We start from the raw sequence: 18,586 nt of genomic DNA on the forward strand, positions 1-18,586 counted from the left end.
ATTCTTCAGTTCTGGGGATAATGGTGATAGGAATAAAGGACTGTCACAGAACTCCTGTTTTCTTTGGATTGATTCTGTTGATTCTAAGGAAGTTTTTTCCCCCCCGTTTCAGCTTTTTGACTTGATCTACCGGGAAGAGACCTTATTTAATGTCATCAAAAGTGTGACACGAAACGGACGCTCCATTCTGCTGACAGCCTTGCTGGCCCTCATCCTCGTCTACCTCTTCTCCATTGTAGGCTTCCTATTCCTGAAAGATGACTTCATTATGGAAGTCGACCCACTGCCCAACATCAAATCTAAAGGTCTCTGCCACCCCACACCCCTATACTTCAAGTCCAGTATCCCCTTTCCCCATTCTGAAATGCCAATGAACTGGAGAGAACCAGAACTGTTTGCTCTTGGTCCTGCTAAGAAAATTTTCATAGCTCAATTCATAGACTTAATTTGAAGGACTTTTGATATGCAGCCCATCATCTGCATGTTGACTTAGAAACAAGTGCCGCTGAGTCTCAACAGGGCTTACTCTCAAGTAAGCATGCATAGGCTTGCAATCTTAGGCCGGTTTAGTCCTACCAGTTCAGGTAAATTAGATTCAATTCTGTTGCGTTAGCTTTAACTTGGCTGTGGATTGGACTTGGAGTCTAGATCTTGGAAGGGATGTGTGTTGAAACAGTATCCCTATGAAAAACAACCATGGCTTAAATATAGATGTAGTGACTTCCTTTGTTTTCAGTCGGGTTCATCCAGTTACATTGGTATCCCTGGGAACTTGTACATTCACCTACTGCGTTGTTTTAGCAATTGGTTTTCACCTTAATTGTGTCCTGGACTTTTTAACCAAGACTTAATAACTAGCTTGTTCATGCAGTTAAAGCTGGCAGCTTGGAGGCCCTGGTGGCACTTTATAAAGAGATCCAACAACGAAAACAAACAGGCAAAATCGTACAAAACGTTTCACTTTGATAGCGGATTGGGTGATGGTTGTGCATATCTTTAGTGTCTTTTATGAGTAGCATGTATGTGAACAAGTAGTTTTTGCCACCCAGCAAACTGGCTCCTTGTTTGAATGTATTTTGCAAGCTAACGCTGCAATCTGCATACTTGGTATTTTTCTTAAATTACGCTATGCACATGTATTTTGCAAATCTATTCTCAAATACAAAGTAAAATATATAAGGACAATCTTAGACTGGGGTTCAGATAGCATAATAACCAATGGTGGTTTAAATAGTCGATCATTGGTTATTTAACCCACCATGGGTTATCGTGTTGTGTGGAGGGAGTTTTGGGCCAAATAACCAATGCTGTGCAGAGGTGGCTATTGAAACCACCGTTGGTTATTGTGTTATGTGGAGGGCACTGTTGGTAATTTCCTCAGCCAACATGGGTTACTTTGTCAGCCACAGATTCGCAAGGCGAGGGCAGTCATCAAAGCGGTGGCTGCTGCTCTAGTCCAGCTGGCAGGATAGATTTTCGGCAGCAATGGCTGATGGGATACTATTTATTTATTTATTTATTTATTTATTTATTACATTTTTATACTGCCCAATAGCCAAAGCTCTCTGGGCGGTTCACAAAAATTAATACTAGTGGGAGGACTGAGTGGGGAGAGAGGATGGGGGATGAGTGAGTCAACTCAGTGGGGACTAATAGTCAACTCAACGCTGATCCTAATCCACACCACGGTTATTATCATGTTGTGTGGGGAGTACCACCTAGATGAACAACTGTCAAGTTGATTATTACCCCATCGTTGACTACTGTATTGTCTGAACACAGCAATCTTCAGTTCAGGTGTAGTGGAATCTGGATCTCAAGGGGGCAGGGGAGATGACTCACATTCCCAGTTACCATCAGAATAATACCACTGGATGATAGTGTGGTACTAGATAGAAGGCCACCTAGAATAACAAGGCAAAGCATGTGGTTGGAGATACTTTTTGGTGTAGCTTCAGCCATAGGAAATGAGTTTTCTGGACTGTTTTTGTTTTTTTTTTTAGTTATGAATCGAAAGGGGATATTTTGACCATTTAACTGTATCTCATACTTCCAGCAGCTAACCCCTTCGGGATGCAAGCAAACACGGACGCTTTTATGGAGTCGTGCAGTAATGACAAAATGAGCTGCTCTTCTCATGTTGCTATGACTAAAGTGATGGAAGGTACGTGGGATGGCTCAAAGGGTTTCCTCTAATAGAGGCGCTAGTGGGAGGGAAGAGAAACATTGCATCTTTTACATAGCACCTTGACACTGTACCTAGGATGAATTTGGTCTGTATCCTGGGTCAGCAGAAAAAAACAGTAAGATCTTTTAATTTCCTAGTTAAGATAATCCTCCCTAAGTAAGTAATAGTACAGGGCTGTTGCACCAATATTTTCCATTATGTTTTATAAAAAGCAATAATTAGACAGAGCAGCCAAATATTAGCTATGTATCATTAATACAGCTAGTAAATCTATAGAGAATCTGGCGCTCTGAAGGTTAATCAGAGATGAATGGTCTGTTGTTGTTTCCTGCTGAGTTGGTTTTTGCTTGTATTTCAGTAGATGAAGATAATACAGAGCGTGCCTGTGACACACTGCTTATGTGCATAGTCACCGTCCTGAATCATGGCCTCAGAAATGGAGGTGGCGTGGGAGACATCCTCAGGAAACCATCTAAAGATGTGAGTTCATTTGGGACAACCTATATAAGCAACAGTAGGGTAAGGATGTAATCCAACACCCTGTAAAGCAGTAAAGACAACCTCTTTTGGTCCAGGCCCATATTGTCCCCCAGACCAAGCCCAGCAAGCTGGATGATGTCAAGAAGTCTGGACATAACATCAAGGGGATGGAACCCCATCCAGAGCCCCACCCTTCCTGTAAAGTCACCAGTGCTGCAGCTCCCACTATTTTTCTTTTCTTTTTTCATGCAGAGAGATGCACAAATGCTTGCAAGCAGTGGCCCAAGTCTAGTGACTCCTTAAACTGCCCCGTTTGCATGTGAATTGGGGCACGAGTGGCTCCTTCCCCCCTCCCTCACACCCTGATTGGGGGGAGGAAGAAGGCATCTGACTATGCTGGGGCTTGCAGGAACCAGCTACTGCAAGCACCAGCTGAGTTGGACTGTTCTGTCCTTGCTCCTGTAAGCCTGGCCGATTGTTATGGGGGAATCTCTAGCTTATTCCCAGTCTTTGATTGGAGACAACAAAGGGACTCTCCATCGTGTAGCAAAGGGGTGGGGCAGGGGGCAGAATTTCAGTGGGCTGGATTGACCCCAGCACAGGCTGGAGTAAGCATGTGGGCGTGAGGTTGCCCTCCCCTGCTGTAAACAGTGCTTATGTGCCACTGAAGTCACTGTGACTTCATAGTGTACAAAGAATAAAAGACACTAAATATTTCTTAATTAAAAGCTATTGAACCAGGAATAGGGTTAAGGAAAAACAAATAAACGAATACTGTACAGATGTTCTTAACTACTTAAATTAATAATTACATATAATGCCACACAAATAATTAAAACCCTAATAGGCCTAATACTGTGAAATATGCTACATAACAATTTAGAAATTTTGTAAAAAACAAACATTAAAAATAGAATTGTTATATTACCAGGCCACTGATGAAGACTTTTGTGTAAAAATGCGTTTGGCTTATTTTGTAGGATATTTCACAGTATTAGGCTTATTAAATTTAATAATTTGTGTGACAATTTTATGTAATTATTCATTTATGTAATTAAGGGATCCTGTACAGTGTTCATTTATTTGTGTGTTTTTCTTAACTCTGTTTCCGGTTGACTTCATGGTGTGCCAAATTGTGCGCTATGGTTTGAGACAGACTTGTCACATTATTTTAAGTTTCTCTTCTCACACCTCCAACACAAATTTACACTTTGCTTCTTATTAAACTCAATCTCTCCTTCACAATCTAGCCTTTTGTGAGATCTTACCATTCCTACATTACACATCAAATATAATCACTCCTTCCAAATGATTTTTTGTATTTACAATATCATCTATTAATTTTGTACTCAGTGGAGTTCTGATAACCCATCATGTTCCTTCCCACCTAGCCAGCTACCTTGTAGCAACATTCTAGAGGGCAAAGTTGCATATTTTCCAGCAAAACACTGGAAAAGAGTAAGCTGTGCTTACTGTTAATGGGTATCCTTGTTTTCTGCCCTAAAGGAGTCCCTGTTTCCTGCTCGAGTGATCTATGACCTCCTCTTCTTCTTCATTGTCATAATCATAGTCCTCAACCTCATCTTTGGTGTCATCATCGACACCTTTGCAGATCTAAGGAGTGAGAAGCAGAAAAAAGAAGAGATCCTCAAGACTACATGTTTTGTATGTGGTAAGTGTCTAGAAAAACTATTTATTCAGGGAACTCCTCCATATATCCAACAAACGTCCGCCAAGATCATGCAAGCCAGGCAGGGGAGGGAGGGAAGGCTATCCCCCTCTCCAATAGTGAAATAAATAAAGAGGAGGTGGGTTACGGTCACATGATTCAGAGAGGTTTAGGTTTGGTCTGTAACCACTGGATAGGTTTATGGCTCATCTGGAGCAGCTAACATTACCTACGCTAGAAAGATGTGTTTTATTTTATTTATTTATTTATTTATTTATTACATTTCTATACCGCCCAATAGCCGGAGCTCTCTTTTTACTTCAGATGTGCATTGCCCTGCGTGCAACATCATGAAAACAGGTGTTTGCTCCTCCCCAGTAGACCCAGACATATAGACCTCATTGTAAATTTCACTACAAGAACTTTTTTTTCTGATGGTTAGTGGACACAATACGTCAAAAAGGAGAGGGCAAGACCCGTTTCCTCCAATATGCTATGCATGATAACTAACCCATTCTACATGATATGCCTTATGTTGGTGTTTAAATTTCAAGAACTAGCTTTAAAAACTGGACATAATCTGATGCATTTCTCATGTATTCTTTTTAAAACGTGGCTTTTCTGAAGTCTGTTGTGAGATGCCTATTCAGTTCCATTCCATGGTTAAACATGGAGTAGGACCTGAGAAGTCCATAAATACAGAGAAAAATAAAGAAAGGGATCCTTTCCTGTGTCCCTGCCTGGTGGACCCAGCAGAAGCTCTGAGGACCTTCTTCAGATATAGATTCTGCCTGAGAAGTCTATGGCCTGTCTTGGATAGGATTGAAGAGAGGACTGAGGGCTGTGGGTGTGAAGCATTAGGTTTTTGGCCTAGATTTAGACCAGCCTGTGGGAATTAGAGAAGTTCTATGATGTCTGCAGGCATTCAAGAGGCAGCTGGACAATCATCTGTCAGGTATTCTTTAGGGTGGATTCCTGCACTGAGGGGTTGGACTCGATGGCCTTATAGGCCCCTTCCAACTCTACTATTCTATGATTCTGATTGTAATGAGCTGCTTTTGTCTGCACCATCTTAGGAACACCTACTGTAACGCCTCGTGTGTGCACATAGTCTATGGCTTTCTAGAAGACAGGAGGTTCTAACCACCTCTACTGGGTATCCACATTTCAGGAAGTATCCTTTAGAAGCCAGGCACCTAGGCTCAGCCATCCATGGTCTGAATGTACTACAAGGCCCCAGAGCAAGAGGTTTTTACATAAATATAAACCATGGATTTGCCTCTGCCATGTGTAGGATTTCCGTTTTGAGACATTCTCTGCACAAATACCCAAATCATGCACACTAGAGTGAAATTTTCACTTCAACCTCGACCGCAAATATTAGGCAGAATCCATTTTCTGCTCAAGACCCATTAAAGTCAGATTGGAAGTACCCCCAAAGGCTATCTATTTCAATTCTCTGCTGTAAACAGGACCATCCATCAGTGCCCCACCAATCTACCTATATGCTACAAGTGGAGATCAAGTGCACTAGAGAAATATGCTTGCAGAACCAATCACTCTGAATGGGAGCTGTGAAGAGGCATGGCAGATGCTAGATAATACCGCTTTCCCCTTTCCTCCATTGCTTCTTTAGGTCTTGAAAGGGACAAGTTTGACAATAAGACTGTGTCCTTTGAAGAGCACATTAAATTTGAGCACAACATGTGGAATTACCTGTACTTCATAGTGCTGGTGCGAGTGAAAAATAAGACAGACTATACAGGTCCTGAGAGCTATGTAGCACAAATGATAAAGGTATGTACTGTATAACTGAGTTTTCACCCTCACATGTCACTAAGAGTTACCTTGCAAACAGACATTTTCAGCAAACAGCCAGTCATTTTAAATTCATTTTTAAAGTTCAGTAAGGACATGGGAATCTCTAGCTTTTTTGCATAACCATTCCTCCAACAGTGGAGAAAGGCATCCTGGAATGAGTAACTCCTTCCACTTGTTCCAACAGGCAAGACTTAATGGTCTGGTTCAGACAACATGCTAAACCATGCTGCTTAACCGCAAAATTGTTAAGGGAATGCATTCACCTTAATGCATTCTCTTAACCATTTTGTGGTTATGCAGCATGGTTTAGCGTGTTGTCTGAACCAGGCCAATAAAAATTAGCTTTATAATCTTTATCCTTGACAGTTTGAGAATGACTGCTCTCTCCCAGTTTCTGTCCAGCTTCCTCCACAGTGATATACCTCCTGAGGGGCTCTGGCTCCATCTTCAATTTTACTTCAAATTTTTTGAACAAGACTGAATTTCTCTCTCTCCAGCTGAATCCAGATTAGGTGGTCAGGGCCGGAAGAGAGCCTGCCATTGTGAATTGTTCAGAGCAAAGAGCTCCGAACTACAGGCCATGTCTTGCTTCCTATGTGATGCTAGAATATAGCTTAAACAAACCATTCAGCTGTCATCACATGTAGACTGAAAATAAAGCTGCAGTCCTATTAACTTTTTCCTGGAAATAAACCCTGTTGAACATAGTCAGACTTACTTCAGAGTAAATATGAATAGACTTGCACTGTAGGCATTTCAGGAACAGCAGGACTGAGACTTTAGAGATGGAGGTAAGACAATGGCACTTTTAATCCCAAGTTTAACTCCGTGTCTGTAGTTATGTTCCTTACTAATTTTGAAGAAGTTGGCCTGAGCCATCTCTCTTCCATGATATGGAAATAAGGATGGTAGTTTGCAGATTCAGGCAACTCCAGAAAAAGATGCTGAATTTCAAGATTACAGAAAAAACATTCTGGATCAGCTTGGGGAAGTTTGCATGTAAGCGGAAAGGAATACTCCAAAGCATGAGATTGGTTTAAGTCAGGGTTTGGGAACTGTTCTCGCCCAAGGGCTAAACTGATCCCTGTCCTGGCCATCAGGAGGCTCATGCCACCATAGCCAGGGCCTCTATCCCAAATGGATGGCTACTGGTGACATGCATCCAGCCCATTTTCAAACACATTTTCTCTCTCAAGCACATACACTTCCTAATTTAAACCTCCCTTGTCCAACATGAGGATAAAGACCAGACCTCTCCACAGCTCACCTGAGGAGTAGAGACGTCCCAGTCTTCATCCTCAGTATGCCATGATGGCTCCTTTACTCAGCCCTTGTGTAAACAGGGATTTTTCCTGCCTGGGGAAGAAGCTAGCAGGCTGAATGCAGAACCCCCACAGGCTGTATCTGAATAACAGGGTGCATATTCCCCGTGCCCACCCTAAAAGATCAGCTGCATAGTTTGGGGGTGGGGGTGTCTTTTGGGTCCATCATTATCACTAGAGGCTCAGATTAGGCATTCCCTCCCTTAAACTCTTCTTCTCTCAAATGACCGTTCCAGAACAAGAACCTGGACTGGTTCCCTCGAATGCGAGCCATGTCGTTAGTGAGCAATGAAGGTGAAGGGGAGCAGAACGAGATCCGGAGTCTACAGGATAAATTGAATTCCACCATGAAGTTGGTATCGCATCTCACCTCACAGCTGAATGAGCTAAAGGAGCAGGTAATAGAAACATGGAGAACAGGGACACTCGGGGGGCTGCATTGTGTATTTTCATCCAGGTAATAGAGTCCCTAAATGGACCAAGCGAAGCAGCACATTTAGAGTTTCACAGATGTCAAGGCATTGCCCCACATTTGCTACCCCAACTAAATAATTATTCTGGAAAAATCTTATGACAAATGCATGAACTTGCTTTTAGATAAAATACAGAGCAACTATGTGATGATCTCTGGCTTCCTCCTGACAAATACAAGGATTTCAGGATTGCAATTTACTATGCAGGGAACCACTAGCCTCCCCACTTTCCAAAAGACTGAAACTGTGCCTCCCGTTTTGATGTGCCAAATACATTTGATGTGCCAACTCATTATAGTGATTTTCAAATTGTATTCTGCAGAAGATTTATATTTGGTGGAAGCTAATTACAGGTTTCCCAACAAGATAAACAGTAGAGGACAAGCTGTTCTAACCCCCTGCCATTATCAATCTCCCTCTTCAATGTATAGCTTCAGAGTAGTGTGGGTATATTTCTAGAGGGTAGACACAGTTCATATGGAATGCCAGTACCTTATATGAACTGAGGATATACCCAAGAAAGGGTCTCTGCAACATGCAGGCGTTTGTGGGAAGTTGTCTTAACAATAGAGTCCAGCAATTGTAGGTTTGATAAATACTGGTGAGTGGATTCAAGTGTAAGAGCCAGTGTGGTGTAGTGGCTGAAGTGTCGGACTTGGAGTCAGGAGATCCAGGTTCTAGTCCCCACTCAGCCATGGAAACCCATTGGGTGACTTTGGGCCAGTCACAGACTCTCAGCCCAACCTACCTCACAGGGTTGTTGTTGTGGGGATAAAATGGAGAGTATTATATACACTGCCTTGGGTTCCTTGGAGGAAAAAGGTGGGATATAAATGCAATAAATAATAAGAGATTTGCACCACCTTTTAACGTTTCCTTTTTCCCATTTCAGATGACAGAGCAAAGAAAGCGAAGGCAGCGGATGGGTTTTGTGGATGTCCAGAACACTCTGAACCACTGAGACAGCAACATCCACTTCCCCGAGCTAAAACTGCAATATACACATGCACTTCCTGAGGAGGATCTTTGGTACTAGATTCCCTGCACAAATCTCATCAAGGAAAGCTGATCCATGCCGTGATGATTCATAGTGTGGAGTCTCAAGCACCACCTTCTGTTCATCTCCAATAGGGTTGATTGCAGACATGTTATTCAACAAGAGACCTGAAGCTGATGACTTTGTGTGGTTTCATCGTTTTGTTATACCTTTGGGAGCTTTGCTGCTCCTGATGATAACTGTTCCTATAACAGGGGGTTATCTTTCTCCATGCACTACACGTTGATGGCTACCTAGCCGGGTGCAAATAGGATTGACATTTTTAGCAATGAGCAGTTTGTTATATTTTAACTTATTCCAGAAGAGTCCATGGAAAGTCAACATACATGGATTTTTCTCTACAAGCTTGTCATCTCAAGTCCTCCGAAGTCACTGGAATTTTTGGGATTCTGACACAATCTCACCTAAGAAGCAACTGCAAGAAAATATACTATTATTTTAACCCTTCAAATGAAGATGGGTGGCAGATTTTATTTGGGGGGGGGGGGTTAAAAGATTCTTTGCCTTCCCTGGAGAGAGACTGTGGACATTAGTGGGAGATTGCCCTTTCACAGTTCAGCATGAACATGCAGTCTATGTTCCTCACGCATCTTTTCCCAGTATACTTAGGATTCATCCTGCTTCTAGGCAACAAGAGGTCGTAGAGTTAAATTATTTCAGCTGGCTGAGAAAAAATACCAATATATCTTCACTGTCTCCAACTGGATGCAGAAGCACCAAAGGATACAGTTAGTGTGTATAACTGAGGAAGTGGAGATTTGAGGCAGGGAAGAGGAGACAGGAAAGAGACCATTCTGGAGAAATTTCATGTAAAATGTATTCCGGGGCTATCACTATAGAAGTCTAGGCTTTGAACGTAAACGTTCCCTCGTCTCTCCTAACTCCTCAACTGTTTGGAACGTTGTATTGTATGGAAAAGTCATATGTCGGTTCTGCTTATACAGTCAAACCCAACTGTAGGCAAAGCTAGGACTTATTAGGTACAATTTAAGTTATATCTGACTTCTGTGATTCCACTTGGTCCAGAGTGATACTCTGTTTGGGGAGATAGAGGTGACCAGGAACAGATAGTCCCTTGCAAGAGTCTTTCCATTTATTTCACTTTCTGACCAAAGCAGGGTGTGCCTCAAATGTACTGACTGCCATGCAGATTTCAGAGAAGAAAAAGATTCCACTAATCAGGGATCCAGCATTGCCATTTCTTTTGCTCTGTTATGTTTTACAAATACTGGTTACATTTTAATATGAGAACTTCCTGGAGTTTTAACATGCAAAATCAAATAAAAAGGAAAGGAAGTGAAGGAATCTCTTCTTGATATACTAGTAGAACTGCAAACTTGTCAGACAAGAATCGTATGAATAATTTTCTAAAGAATGATTGAATTAGTCATAGAATTTTAGAGTTGGAAGGGACATTAGAGGTCATTTATTTTTTAAAAATGTGCATTTCTTCCAATCAAAAAGAAGGAAAAGACACTTGCATTCAGGAATCCAAACCAGGTGAAATGAGGTTCTCCAAACTGTTCTTGAAGCTCAACGGGCTTGAGCATTGCATGTTTGCTCATCCCTAACAAGGGCACAAACTGCCACATGTGTCAGCCACCCTTTCTGAACTTTGTGCGTTTAATGTGAGGACGTAAGAGAAAATCTAAGCATGTTCAGTTGGGGAGTGGTGGAAGTGGGGCTGACACGCATGCCACCGCATCTCCTTATGCAGTTTGTGCCTTCAGTGCTTCGATTTATAAAGAGTAAGATTGCATTAGCCTTTTTAGCAGCAACTTTGCACTACTGACCATTTTTGCTAGATACTGAAGCCATTTAGTGAGAATTTCAGGCCTATCCTTTGCCACAGTTTTTTTTTTTACTGAATACTCTCTAGCTGTGGAAGGCAACCTTCTTACTCTTAGGGAACCCTTTGTACAGTGATCTGTCAACCGCTAGATTGCTATGTTTGCTGAGGCATGGTCTAGTGTGCACTGTGTTTGCAGAGGGTGTTGGCAGGGCCTAGTGGCCTTTGCTATTGGCCCTTAACAAATGAGTGTGTACCCTGTTGCAATTTAGGGGGGAAAGAGATGATGGTGGATAATGTCTTTTGGGCAACTGCTCTACCACTACTGATTTTCTCACAGGAAAAACACAAGGCTCCACAGAACAGTTTAAAAACCACAGCTTTATGGGAACGCTCCATTTTATACAATATCAACACATGGCAGACTTTTTCCCTCTTGAATAAACCATACAAGAGCATTAAGAAGGACTAAGAAGAGGCCACACATATATCCAGTATAATGTCCGTATTTCTTTGGGAGTTTTCTTTGAATTCTAAAAAGCTATGAAATACAATTCTATTATGTTTCAGCTCATCAACTACAAGATGACATCCAACAGTACAGTCTTTCCACAAAATGCCCGTCTGGTGTAAACACGTAGTCAAAGAATGGCATCATATCACCACTGTCTTCTGCAAATATAACTAAAGACTTCCTAATACCCTCCATAAACCAACATAACCAAATGGGCTTTGCTTGTTCTGTTCAGGAAGAACTTCTCATCAAGTCTTTTGTTAATACTCAACCACTGTCCCCAGGAAGAATGATTCTGAGATGAGATGCTAAACCTGGGTCTTTTGACTTAGAAAGTCTGATATTCTCATATGTAAGCCAATTTTAAAAAGTTATGTTTCGAGAAGGTTTACCATACTGGCAAAATGCAGCGCTTTAGGAACATTGGTTAGGGACAAGAAGTTATCATTTGGAATCTTCTTCAGGATGCTTGGCAGAGAATTTTTCACGTAACTTCGTCCATTTTCCTTTGTTCACTTCTTCTATCTGCTTCAAGGTATCTGCAGCCAGGGAAGGGTTTGGACAAAGGAACATAGTTTTTGTTATAAAAACAAGCTCTACATTGCTGCCTGCTTCTTTAAGAGGCTGCTTCACACAACATATGGTGATTATTGCATGTTTGCCTCTAGGGAGGCAGGGCTGATCCTAGCTTCCGGGTGCATGTGCCTATGCAATTCACATTGCTGAAAACTCATTATATAAACACATACTGCAGGCAGAACAGAAATCTGCTATTTAGCTATGTGTCACTTCAAATGTGTTTAAAATGCACTTTCCCCCATAAAGGCTCTTTGTATAGACATACCGTAACGAAAATGAACCACAGTATAATAGAAAACTCCTGAACTGTAATAACTGACTTTGAAGTTTTGTATAACAAGAAAGCATTTTCTACGAACACAGAAAGGGTATGTGCATTTGATTTCGATTTATTCCTGATATTTTCTTGGTCCAAGCAATGCAGGAAACCAAAAATTGGTTGGATTGCTGTTGTCTTTCCTATACTAAGTGAGTGTCAGTCTTGTTTAAGGCACATTAAACTTTGGAAAGACACCCTTCTTGTTCAGATTTTCTTCAGTGCTCCTGTGCTGGCAAGACTGGACCAAAACAGGACCACTGAAAAACAAGTGGGAGAATTTGGAAGGTTTGGGTGAACCTGGGCTATGCAGAAGTTTGGAACTTTAAAAACAATGGAGGCGTGCGTACATACACACACACACACACCCCCCGCCTCCAAACACAACGCAATCAGGACTGAGCATTCTCAGTGGATTCCACAAGCCATGGAATGTTGGGTGTCAGCTGGAAAAGAACAATGGAAAGAAGAGGGGAACGGTCCTGCCAGGGACCTTTGCAGTATCCTGGAGGTGGGCACAGCTGGCTTCCTGAATAGAAGCACTCGTGTTTGGGATGACGATAAACTGCAACATTTTGTTGCAAGTCCTACTTGGTTCCTTTAGCCGTGGGTTCAATTTCTTGGGACATAAAAATCCATTTATCATCGTGTGCTACATTACCTCAAGCCAATGCATTACTCAAGAGACTCGGTTCGCATTACTGTGGCACAATTAACAAACTACAGTGGTTTGTTAACTCCACTGTGCATGTAAGGGGCCAAACGAATGGCCCCTTACATTTTTAATGTTAGTGAGAGGACTGGTTTACACGATGCGGCATGGTTAACAAGCCATGGTGGGTTATTTCCCCCCCTGCGCATGCCAGTCAAATTTCCCTAATTGCCCTCACTGGTGCCACTTGCTGTGCCATCCAAATTTGGGCAGTATGGCTTGTTTGTGGGGGAAGCAACCCTCAAATAACCCACAGGCTGCTGTTGGTTTATTTGAGAGTTGCTGCCCAACTGTGCCAAACAAATCATGCGACCCGGATTCAGATGATACAGCAAGCCTTGCCAGCAAGGGTAATTAGGGAAATTCAGCTGGCACGCACAGTGGGGAAAATAACCCAACTGGCTTGTTAACCATGCCAGAATCATGCAAACCGGCCCTCTATCATTCAAAACTCCATCCATTTGGATCCTTACAAGCACATTTAGCATAACCTGCTCATGGCAGAGCTGTTGACAGGAAGGTGGGGTGGGTGGGTGGTCAGCAGGAGGAAACTCCTGGGTACAAAGCAGGACACACAGGAATGGATGGGAAGATACAAGGAGCAGCTGCATTATGCTCATAATGTTTCTGCCAATCGACATGGGATTTGGTGGTCACATAATAAAGGTGGTGAAAAATATTTTGAGAGTAGAACAGCAAACTGAATAAGTAATAGCTAGCCTAAATACCTGTTGCAAGGACCATCTTGCATTCTTCTACTGTCACCCCAGTGAAGCTTGTATCTTTCAAACGTGGATACTATTCAAACAAACAAACAAAGTTACATATAAACAACCCCCTTCTCTCTCACCCACAATGATGCTCTTATTCTGCTTCCTCATATGGCAATGCACTGCATGCTGATTGCTGAAATAAATTTATTAGGAGTTACAGCATTAGCATACTCATCAACAATTCATGAGATATACAACTACACACACAAACACCCATTCCTATAATCGCACACTCGGTAGAAAATGATAGGTGAACTGGCTTGTCTTTTCCCGAGCAAAGGCTATAAACAAATCAGCAGCATTACAGCACAATACCCAGAGGTGGCAATCAGATTTCAACACTGGATAACCAGAGTCTTGCCACAATGAGAGAATTTACCTTGGTTTTATAGTAGTTGGTATGGATTCTAGCTAAACTTTCAAACATTTCATCGCATGTCACCGGATCAGAAATCTGCAAGAACACAAAAGTACAATGAATTTCTTCCTAGAATATCCATGAGAGAATGGCATTACATTAAAAAAGAATGCAGACAAGTTTTGACCTTCATCTCTATCCAACAGAACCACCAAATTAAAAAGCACCCAGAAGGCCATTTAATCTAAATTGCAAGGACCTAGCCATGCATCAGACTCCCACAAGTCAACCTATACAGCTCAGAATACAATGTGCCACATGCAGAGACCAAGAAACTGCATGCTGAGTAACTAGCTCCAAAATATGCCAGAAAACCAATGACCATAAGCAAAACCCATCCTCTTCATTGGGCACAATTCCATGTAATCCAATATTGTGTCACTAGTTGTTCCCTAGATGCACCAGATAAGTGGATAAGCCAGATCCCAAAGTCACATGGAGAAGTGTGTATTCATTTATAAATTTTAACAGTATTGTCTTGTCACTCTTGGTGACATAAAAATGCTTAAAACAGGTTTTGGGAAATAAGATTAATTTAAAAAATGATATCAAACTACCAGAATGATCTCTGGCCCCTTGGTACTTCATACCCAAAAGACACCTCAGAAAGCAATCCTCTTGTATGAATTATACAAGTCAGAATATTATGATGGGGTTCTTCTTCCACAGTATAAGATACTGGCCAACGCTCAATTTGGGGAAATGGGATAGACTGCCTGCATAATCTCGAGTTTTACATATTTCTGAATTCATCTTGAAAACCTCTGATAGCGCTGCAGCTATCAAATGGAAAGCAGAAATAGCATTTCAGAAAGAAAAAAAAATACCCCAGCACATCTCATTACACATGAATAAAGCAGGCATTAGACTTACAAAATACCTTTATAGCTCTAGCTCTGTTCTTTATGTATTCCTCCTCCTATCTGGTGGCAAATTTCTCTTTATTGTATGAAGTATTTTATACATACAAATTGATAACAGCGCCACAAGCATCAATTTAAATGTATCAAAACCGAGTGGCAGCTTGGGGAAATTAGTGTGGGAGTCAGCTGTTCTGAGCACAAAAAGAAAGGAAAAATGCTCTCTGAAATGCATGGAGCAGATTGCTCTGGTGACAAAGGTAACAGAACAATTTTCTGTGCTACTCTCAGAATGATCAGAAGACGATGACTCTCTTAAAACTGCCTGTCATAGATTTATGCCTGTCATTTCATTAACATTTGTAAAATGTATGCTTTTCCTCCAAGGAGTCCATTACACGCTGATGTACTATTGCAATGCATACTCAGGTGTGGTCCCAGCTATTAATAACTCAGTTTCCAATTCATTTAAGCCTTAAGGACTGAACAAGCCAGGTGCTTTGCATTTTAAGGAAACTTGAGACAGCAGCTTCTCTTGGTCCAAGCTGTATGTTATAGCACTTCATTGGGAGCAGAGGAAGTACCCTGAGGAAAGGTAGGGACTTTCCCCCTTGGAATACAAGCCCCCCCCCCCTGTGCTCACCACAGGAAGTCTGTTTTGACATTGGCCAACAAACATTGGCCCCATGTCAGCTAGCTTGGAGAGAAAGCCGCAGCAGGTGGGACACCCCACAAATGAAATGCATCAATATTTGAACTAGCATCACATTGGAGGGAAGGGGAACCTGGCAAGTTTTGGTACCTCACTGCAGTAGAGGGGCGATAGGACAGTAGGATGCATTCCATCAGCTCAGCTGAGAGACCAATTGCTATTTGGTTCTTCCCTCCCTGAACTATTTTCATTCAACCTGGTTTTCATAAGAACTATGTAACTTTAAGAACTGGTGCCTTAGTTTGGTTATTTTCCTCTTCCCCCCTCTCTCTTTTTAGTTTTATGTTGTGTCTTTTAGTTCATCAGCCTGTGGGTATGGACTGTTTTGTTAACCTGCATAAAGTTTCATAAACTTCAGGTACTTAAAAAATCATCAGTTGTAAGCATTTCTAATATTTTTAAAGCACTGGAGAAAGCAGAAAGCCTAGCTCTGGCTGGGCATCAGTAGCTAAAGGTGCAATCCTATGCATGTTTAAACAAAAAGAAGTCCTATATCTCCCAGCACTCCCCAGCCAGTATTGCTTGCTAGGGAATGCTGGGGTTGTAGGACTTGTATGTGTCTAAACATGCATAGGATTGCACCCTAAAGACTTTAACGACACTAGGAAGTTCCAAGTTGAATCCAAATATCTATTGCTTAATTCCTCTACCTCTAACACCCAGCACCCCACTGTCCCTAACAAACCTCTTCACATATTATGAAATTTCTGAAAACAAGGAATTTCCTTGTAGAAATTAATAAGGAACTAGTGTAGAGCACGATAAATAATGATCATACACATGTTTTTCCCCCCACCGGATGCCATCAAAAGAGAATTTCAACAGTGTGGTTCTTCTCTCGACTGCATGACAAAATGCACCTGTCAAAATTCTCTTTTCAGTACTGCTATTAAAGAGACAATCTTATGCTTCTATGCCATCTGCAACCCTCAGTGTTCTCCAATGACAGTGTCTTGAAGTTAGAGATGGATTCATATTTTGAAAGTACGTCAAAATTCAGAGAATAACAAAATCTACACATATTACACAGATGTCATGTGAGTACTTTAGGATAAGTTACAATGTTATTAAATATTATTTATACAATACTTAAGTCATTTACTCTTGCTAGAACAGTTTATAAGCTGCATGAAACCATTTACCATATTTAGGAGCAATCCTAAACTCACTCAGAAGGCCCTGGAATGCTATGGACAGCCCTCTCTGCGGGCACATTTATTAATGTGCATCTTGCACATTAATGCTGCAATCCTGTGCACCCTTACTTGGTAACAAGTCCCATTAAACAACGTGTGATGCTGCTTCTAATAATAATGCAATAATATTTAGCATTCAGTCTGTAAACATCTTGTAATCTTTAGAAGAACTCTCTAAGGTAAGGCTGCAAAGACTGGTTGAAAATTATTCAAGCCAGGGACGACTTCCAGATTTGGGACTCAAGGAATAATTCTACGGACAGCAATTTGGGGGTATAACTATGCCCTATAGAAGAAAACACTGGGACTTACATCTGAGTAAAGATTACAGCTTCTGCAACCACTACACTGCACCAGGAGTAGGCAGAAAACAGTTCTAAATGTACTGGTAGATCTCTGGGTGATTTGCAGATTTCTGATTCCCAACTGTTTTAACAATAGCAATATGATTACTCCCCCCCCTCCTCCTCTTCAATTCCCCTGCCTTAAATTATACTGCTGAAATGAAGAGAGTGGATTTTCGTGTGGAAGGACTGTGAGGTCCATTCAGTTCTGGTAGTCAAAAGAAATTCCTGGACTCAACTTTTTAAAATTCTAAGGGCACGGGCATATACATGCTTAGACAGGGGGGTGGGGGAAAGGCTTTCTTCTATCTAATCATGAATAGCATCGTGCCCTAAGTGGGTGTCTTTTCCACCAGGTTGGTCGATCTCAGGGTTCTGGAGAGGGGCGGGGTAGTAGTTCCCGGTAGCCTGAAGTCTGCCCACACTGTACTACATCAAGGGATCAGGTGAAAAGTAATATAGGGAACTGCTTTCTAAACCAATATTGTCGACACTAACTGGGGGGACTCCTTCCTAGGCCTACCAGGGGATGGCAGGGATTGGACCCGGGACCTTCTGCTTGCGAAGTCGGTGCTCTTCCACTCACCCCCATGGCGAGTTAGGGTGGCGAGAAGTTAAAGGTGGAAGAGGTCAGCGGCTCCTGCACCTTTAACAATTAGCTGGGTGTACTACAGAAGAGGGCATTTCAGCAGGCCTAGCGCGCCTACTGAACCACCAGCTTTTAGTAGTGCAGGAGCTCCGTCCTCCATTTCACCTGGGCATCCCATGCCCGGGACCAATACGCTGCAGAAGTCCCGAGTTCAGTTCATGCGCCCACCCGACACACCATTGGGGTTGTACAGTAGCGGCCGCCTCCTCCTCCTCCTCCTACGGAGGCGCACGAAGCCCCCGCGCCCACCTGCGTGTTCTCTCCCTCGCGGAAGGACTGCGCCACCCGCTGCCGCAGGAAAGCACCCAGGTCCCGGCCGCGCTTCGTCTCCTCCACCGGCCACTCCTCGCAGAGCTTCAAGAAGCGCCGGTACCGCGTCACCGCCATCTTGGCATGCGCCTGCCCGACACCATTGGCGGGTGGCTCACGTGGCCCCGGCTACGCTAATTACGTCGTGAACTGTTCCTATCCGAAGGGGGCGTGGCGTTGGATTCTCTTGTCTCTGGATAGTCTTGGGATAGAACGGAAAGCAGATCGCACCTGCGCAGACAGCTGTCCAAGCTTGACGGCCCACAGAGATAAGAAACGGAGCGACTCACCTCTTTATCTGGATAGGAAACTTCCGGGGTCACATTTGGAGAAGCCCTAAAGCGTAAGTGAGTCCTGCCCACATAAGTGAATGGAGAAATCCAGGCTGTGACTGGGCCCCATCGA

At 42.5% G+C, this 18,586-nt stretch overlaps 2 protein-coding genes across 3 annotated transcripts in view; one reads left to right on the top strand and one right to left on the bottom strand.

Moving 5' to 3' along the window:
- The window catches only part of ITPR3 (inositol 1,4,5-trisphosphate receptor type 3), a 130,242-nt gene extending 119,931 nt beyond the window's left edge, over positions 1-10,311 (top strand). Inside the window, exons 52-58 of one of the 2 annotated variants that reach the window (XM_063141290.1) lie at positions 113-305; positions 2,057-2,164; positions 2,547-2,668; positions 4,175-4,340; positions 5,974-6,134; positions 7,717-7,878; positions 8,846-10,311. In XM_063141290.1, coding sequence (XP_062997360.1) covers positions 113-305; positions 2,057-2,164; positions 2,547-2,668; positions 4,175-4,340; positions 5,974-6,134; positions 7,717-7,878; positions 8,846-8,914 — 981 coding nt within the window. In that variant the 3' untranslated portion in view covers positions 8,915-10,311. The remainder of the gene's footprint in view (positions 1-112; positions 306-2,056; positions 2,165-2,546; positions 2,669-4,174; positions 4,341-5,973; positions 6,135-7,716; positions 7,879-8,845) is intronic. The other variant, XM_063141299.1, reaches the window with a different exon arrangement.
- Positions 10,312-11,291: 980 nt separating this feature from the next.
- On the bottom strand, positions 11,292-18,270 carry LOC134408832 (ubiquinol-cytochrome c reductase complex assembly factor 2). The gene is made up of 4 exons (XM_063141310.1): positions 18,122-18,270; positions 14,073-14,147; positions 13,649-13,718; positions 11,292-11,852 (listed from the first exon to the last, which is right to left on the bottom strand). The coding sequence occupies exons 1-4, from the start codon at positions 18,257-18,259 to the stop codon at positions 11,758-11,760; spliced, it is 378 nt and encodes a 125-aa protein (XP_062997380.1). The 5' UTR covers positions 18,260-18,270; the 3' UTR covers positions 11,292-11,757.
- Between the last annotated feature and the right edge of the window lie 316 nt (positions 18,271-18,586).

Source organism: Elgaria multicarinata, chromosome 1 (assembly GCF_023053635.1).
Source record: "Elgaria multicarinata webbii isolate HBS135686 ecotype San Diego chromosome 1, rElgMul1.1.pri, whole genome shotgun sequence".
Classification (NCBI taxonomy): domain Eukaryota; kingdom Metazoa; phylum Chordata; class Lepidosauria; order Squamata; family Anguidae; genus Elgaria; species Elgaria multicarinata.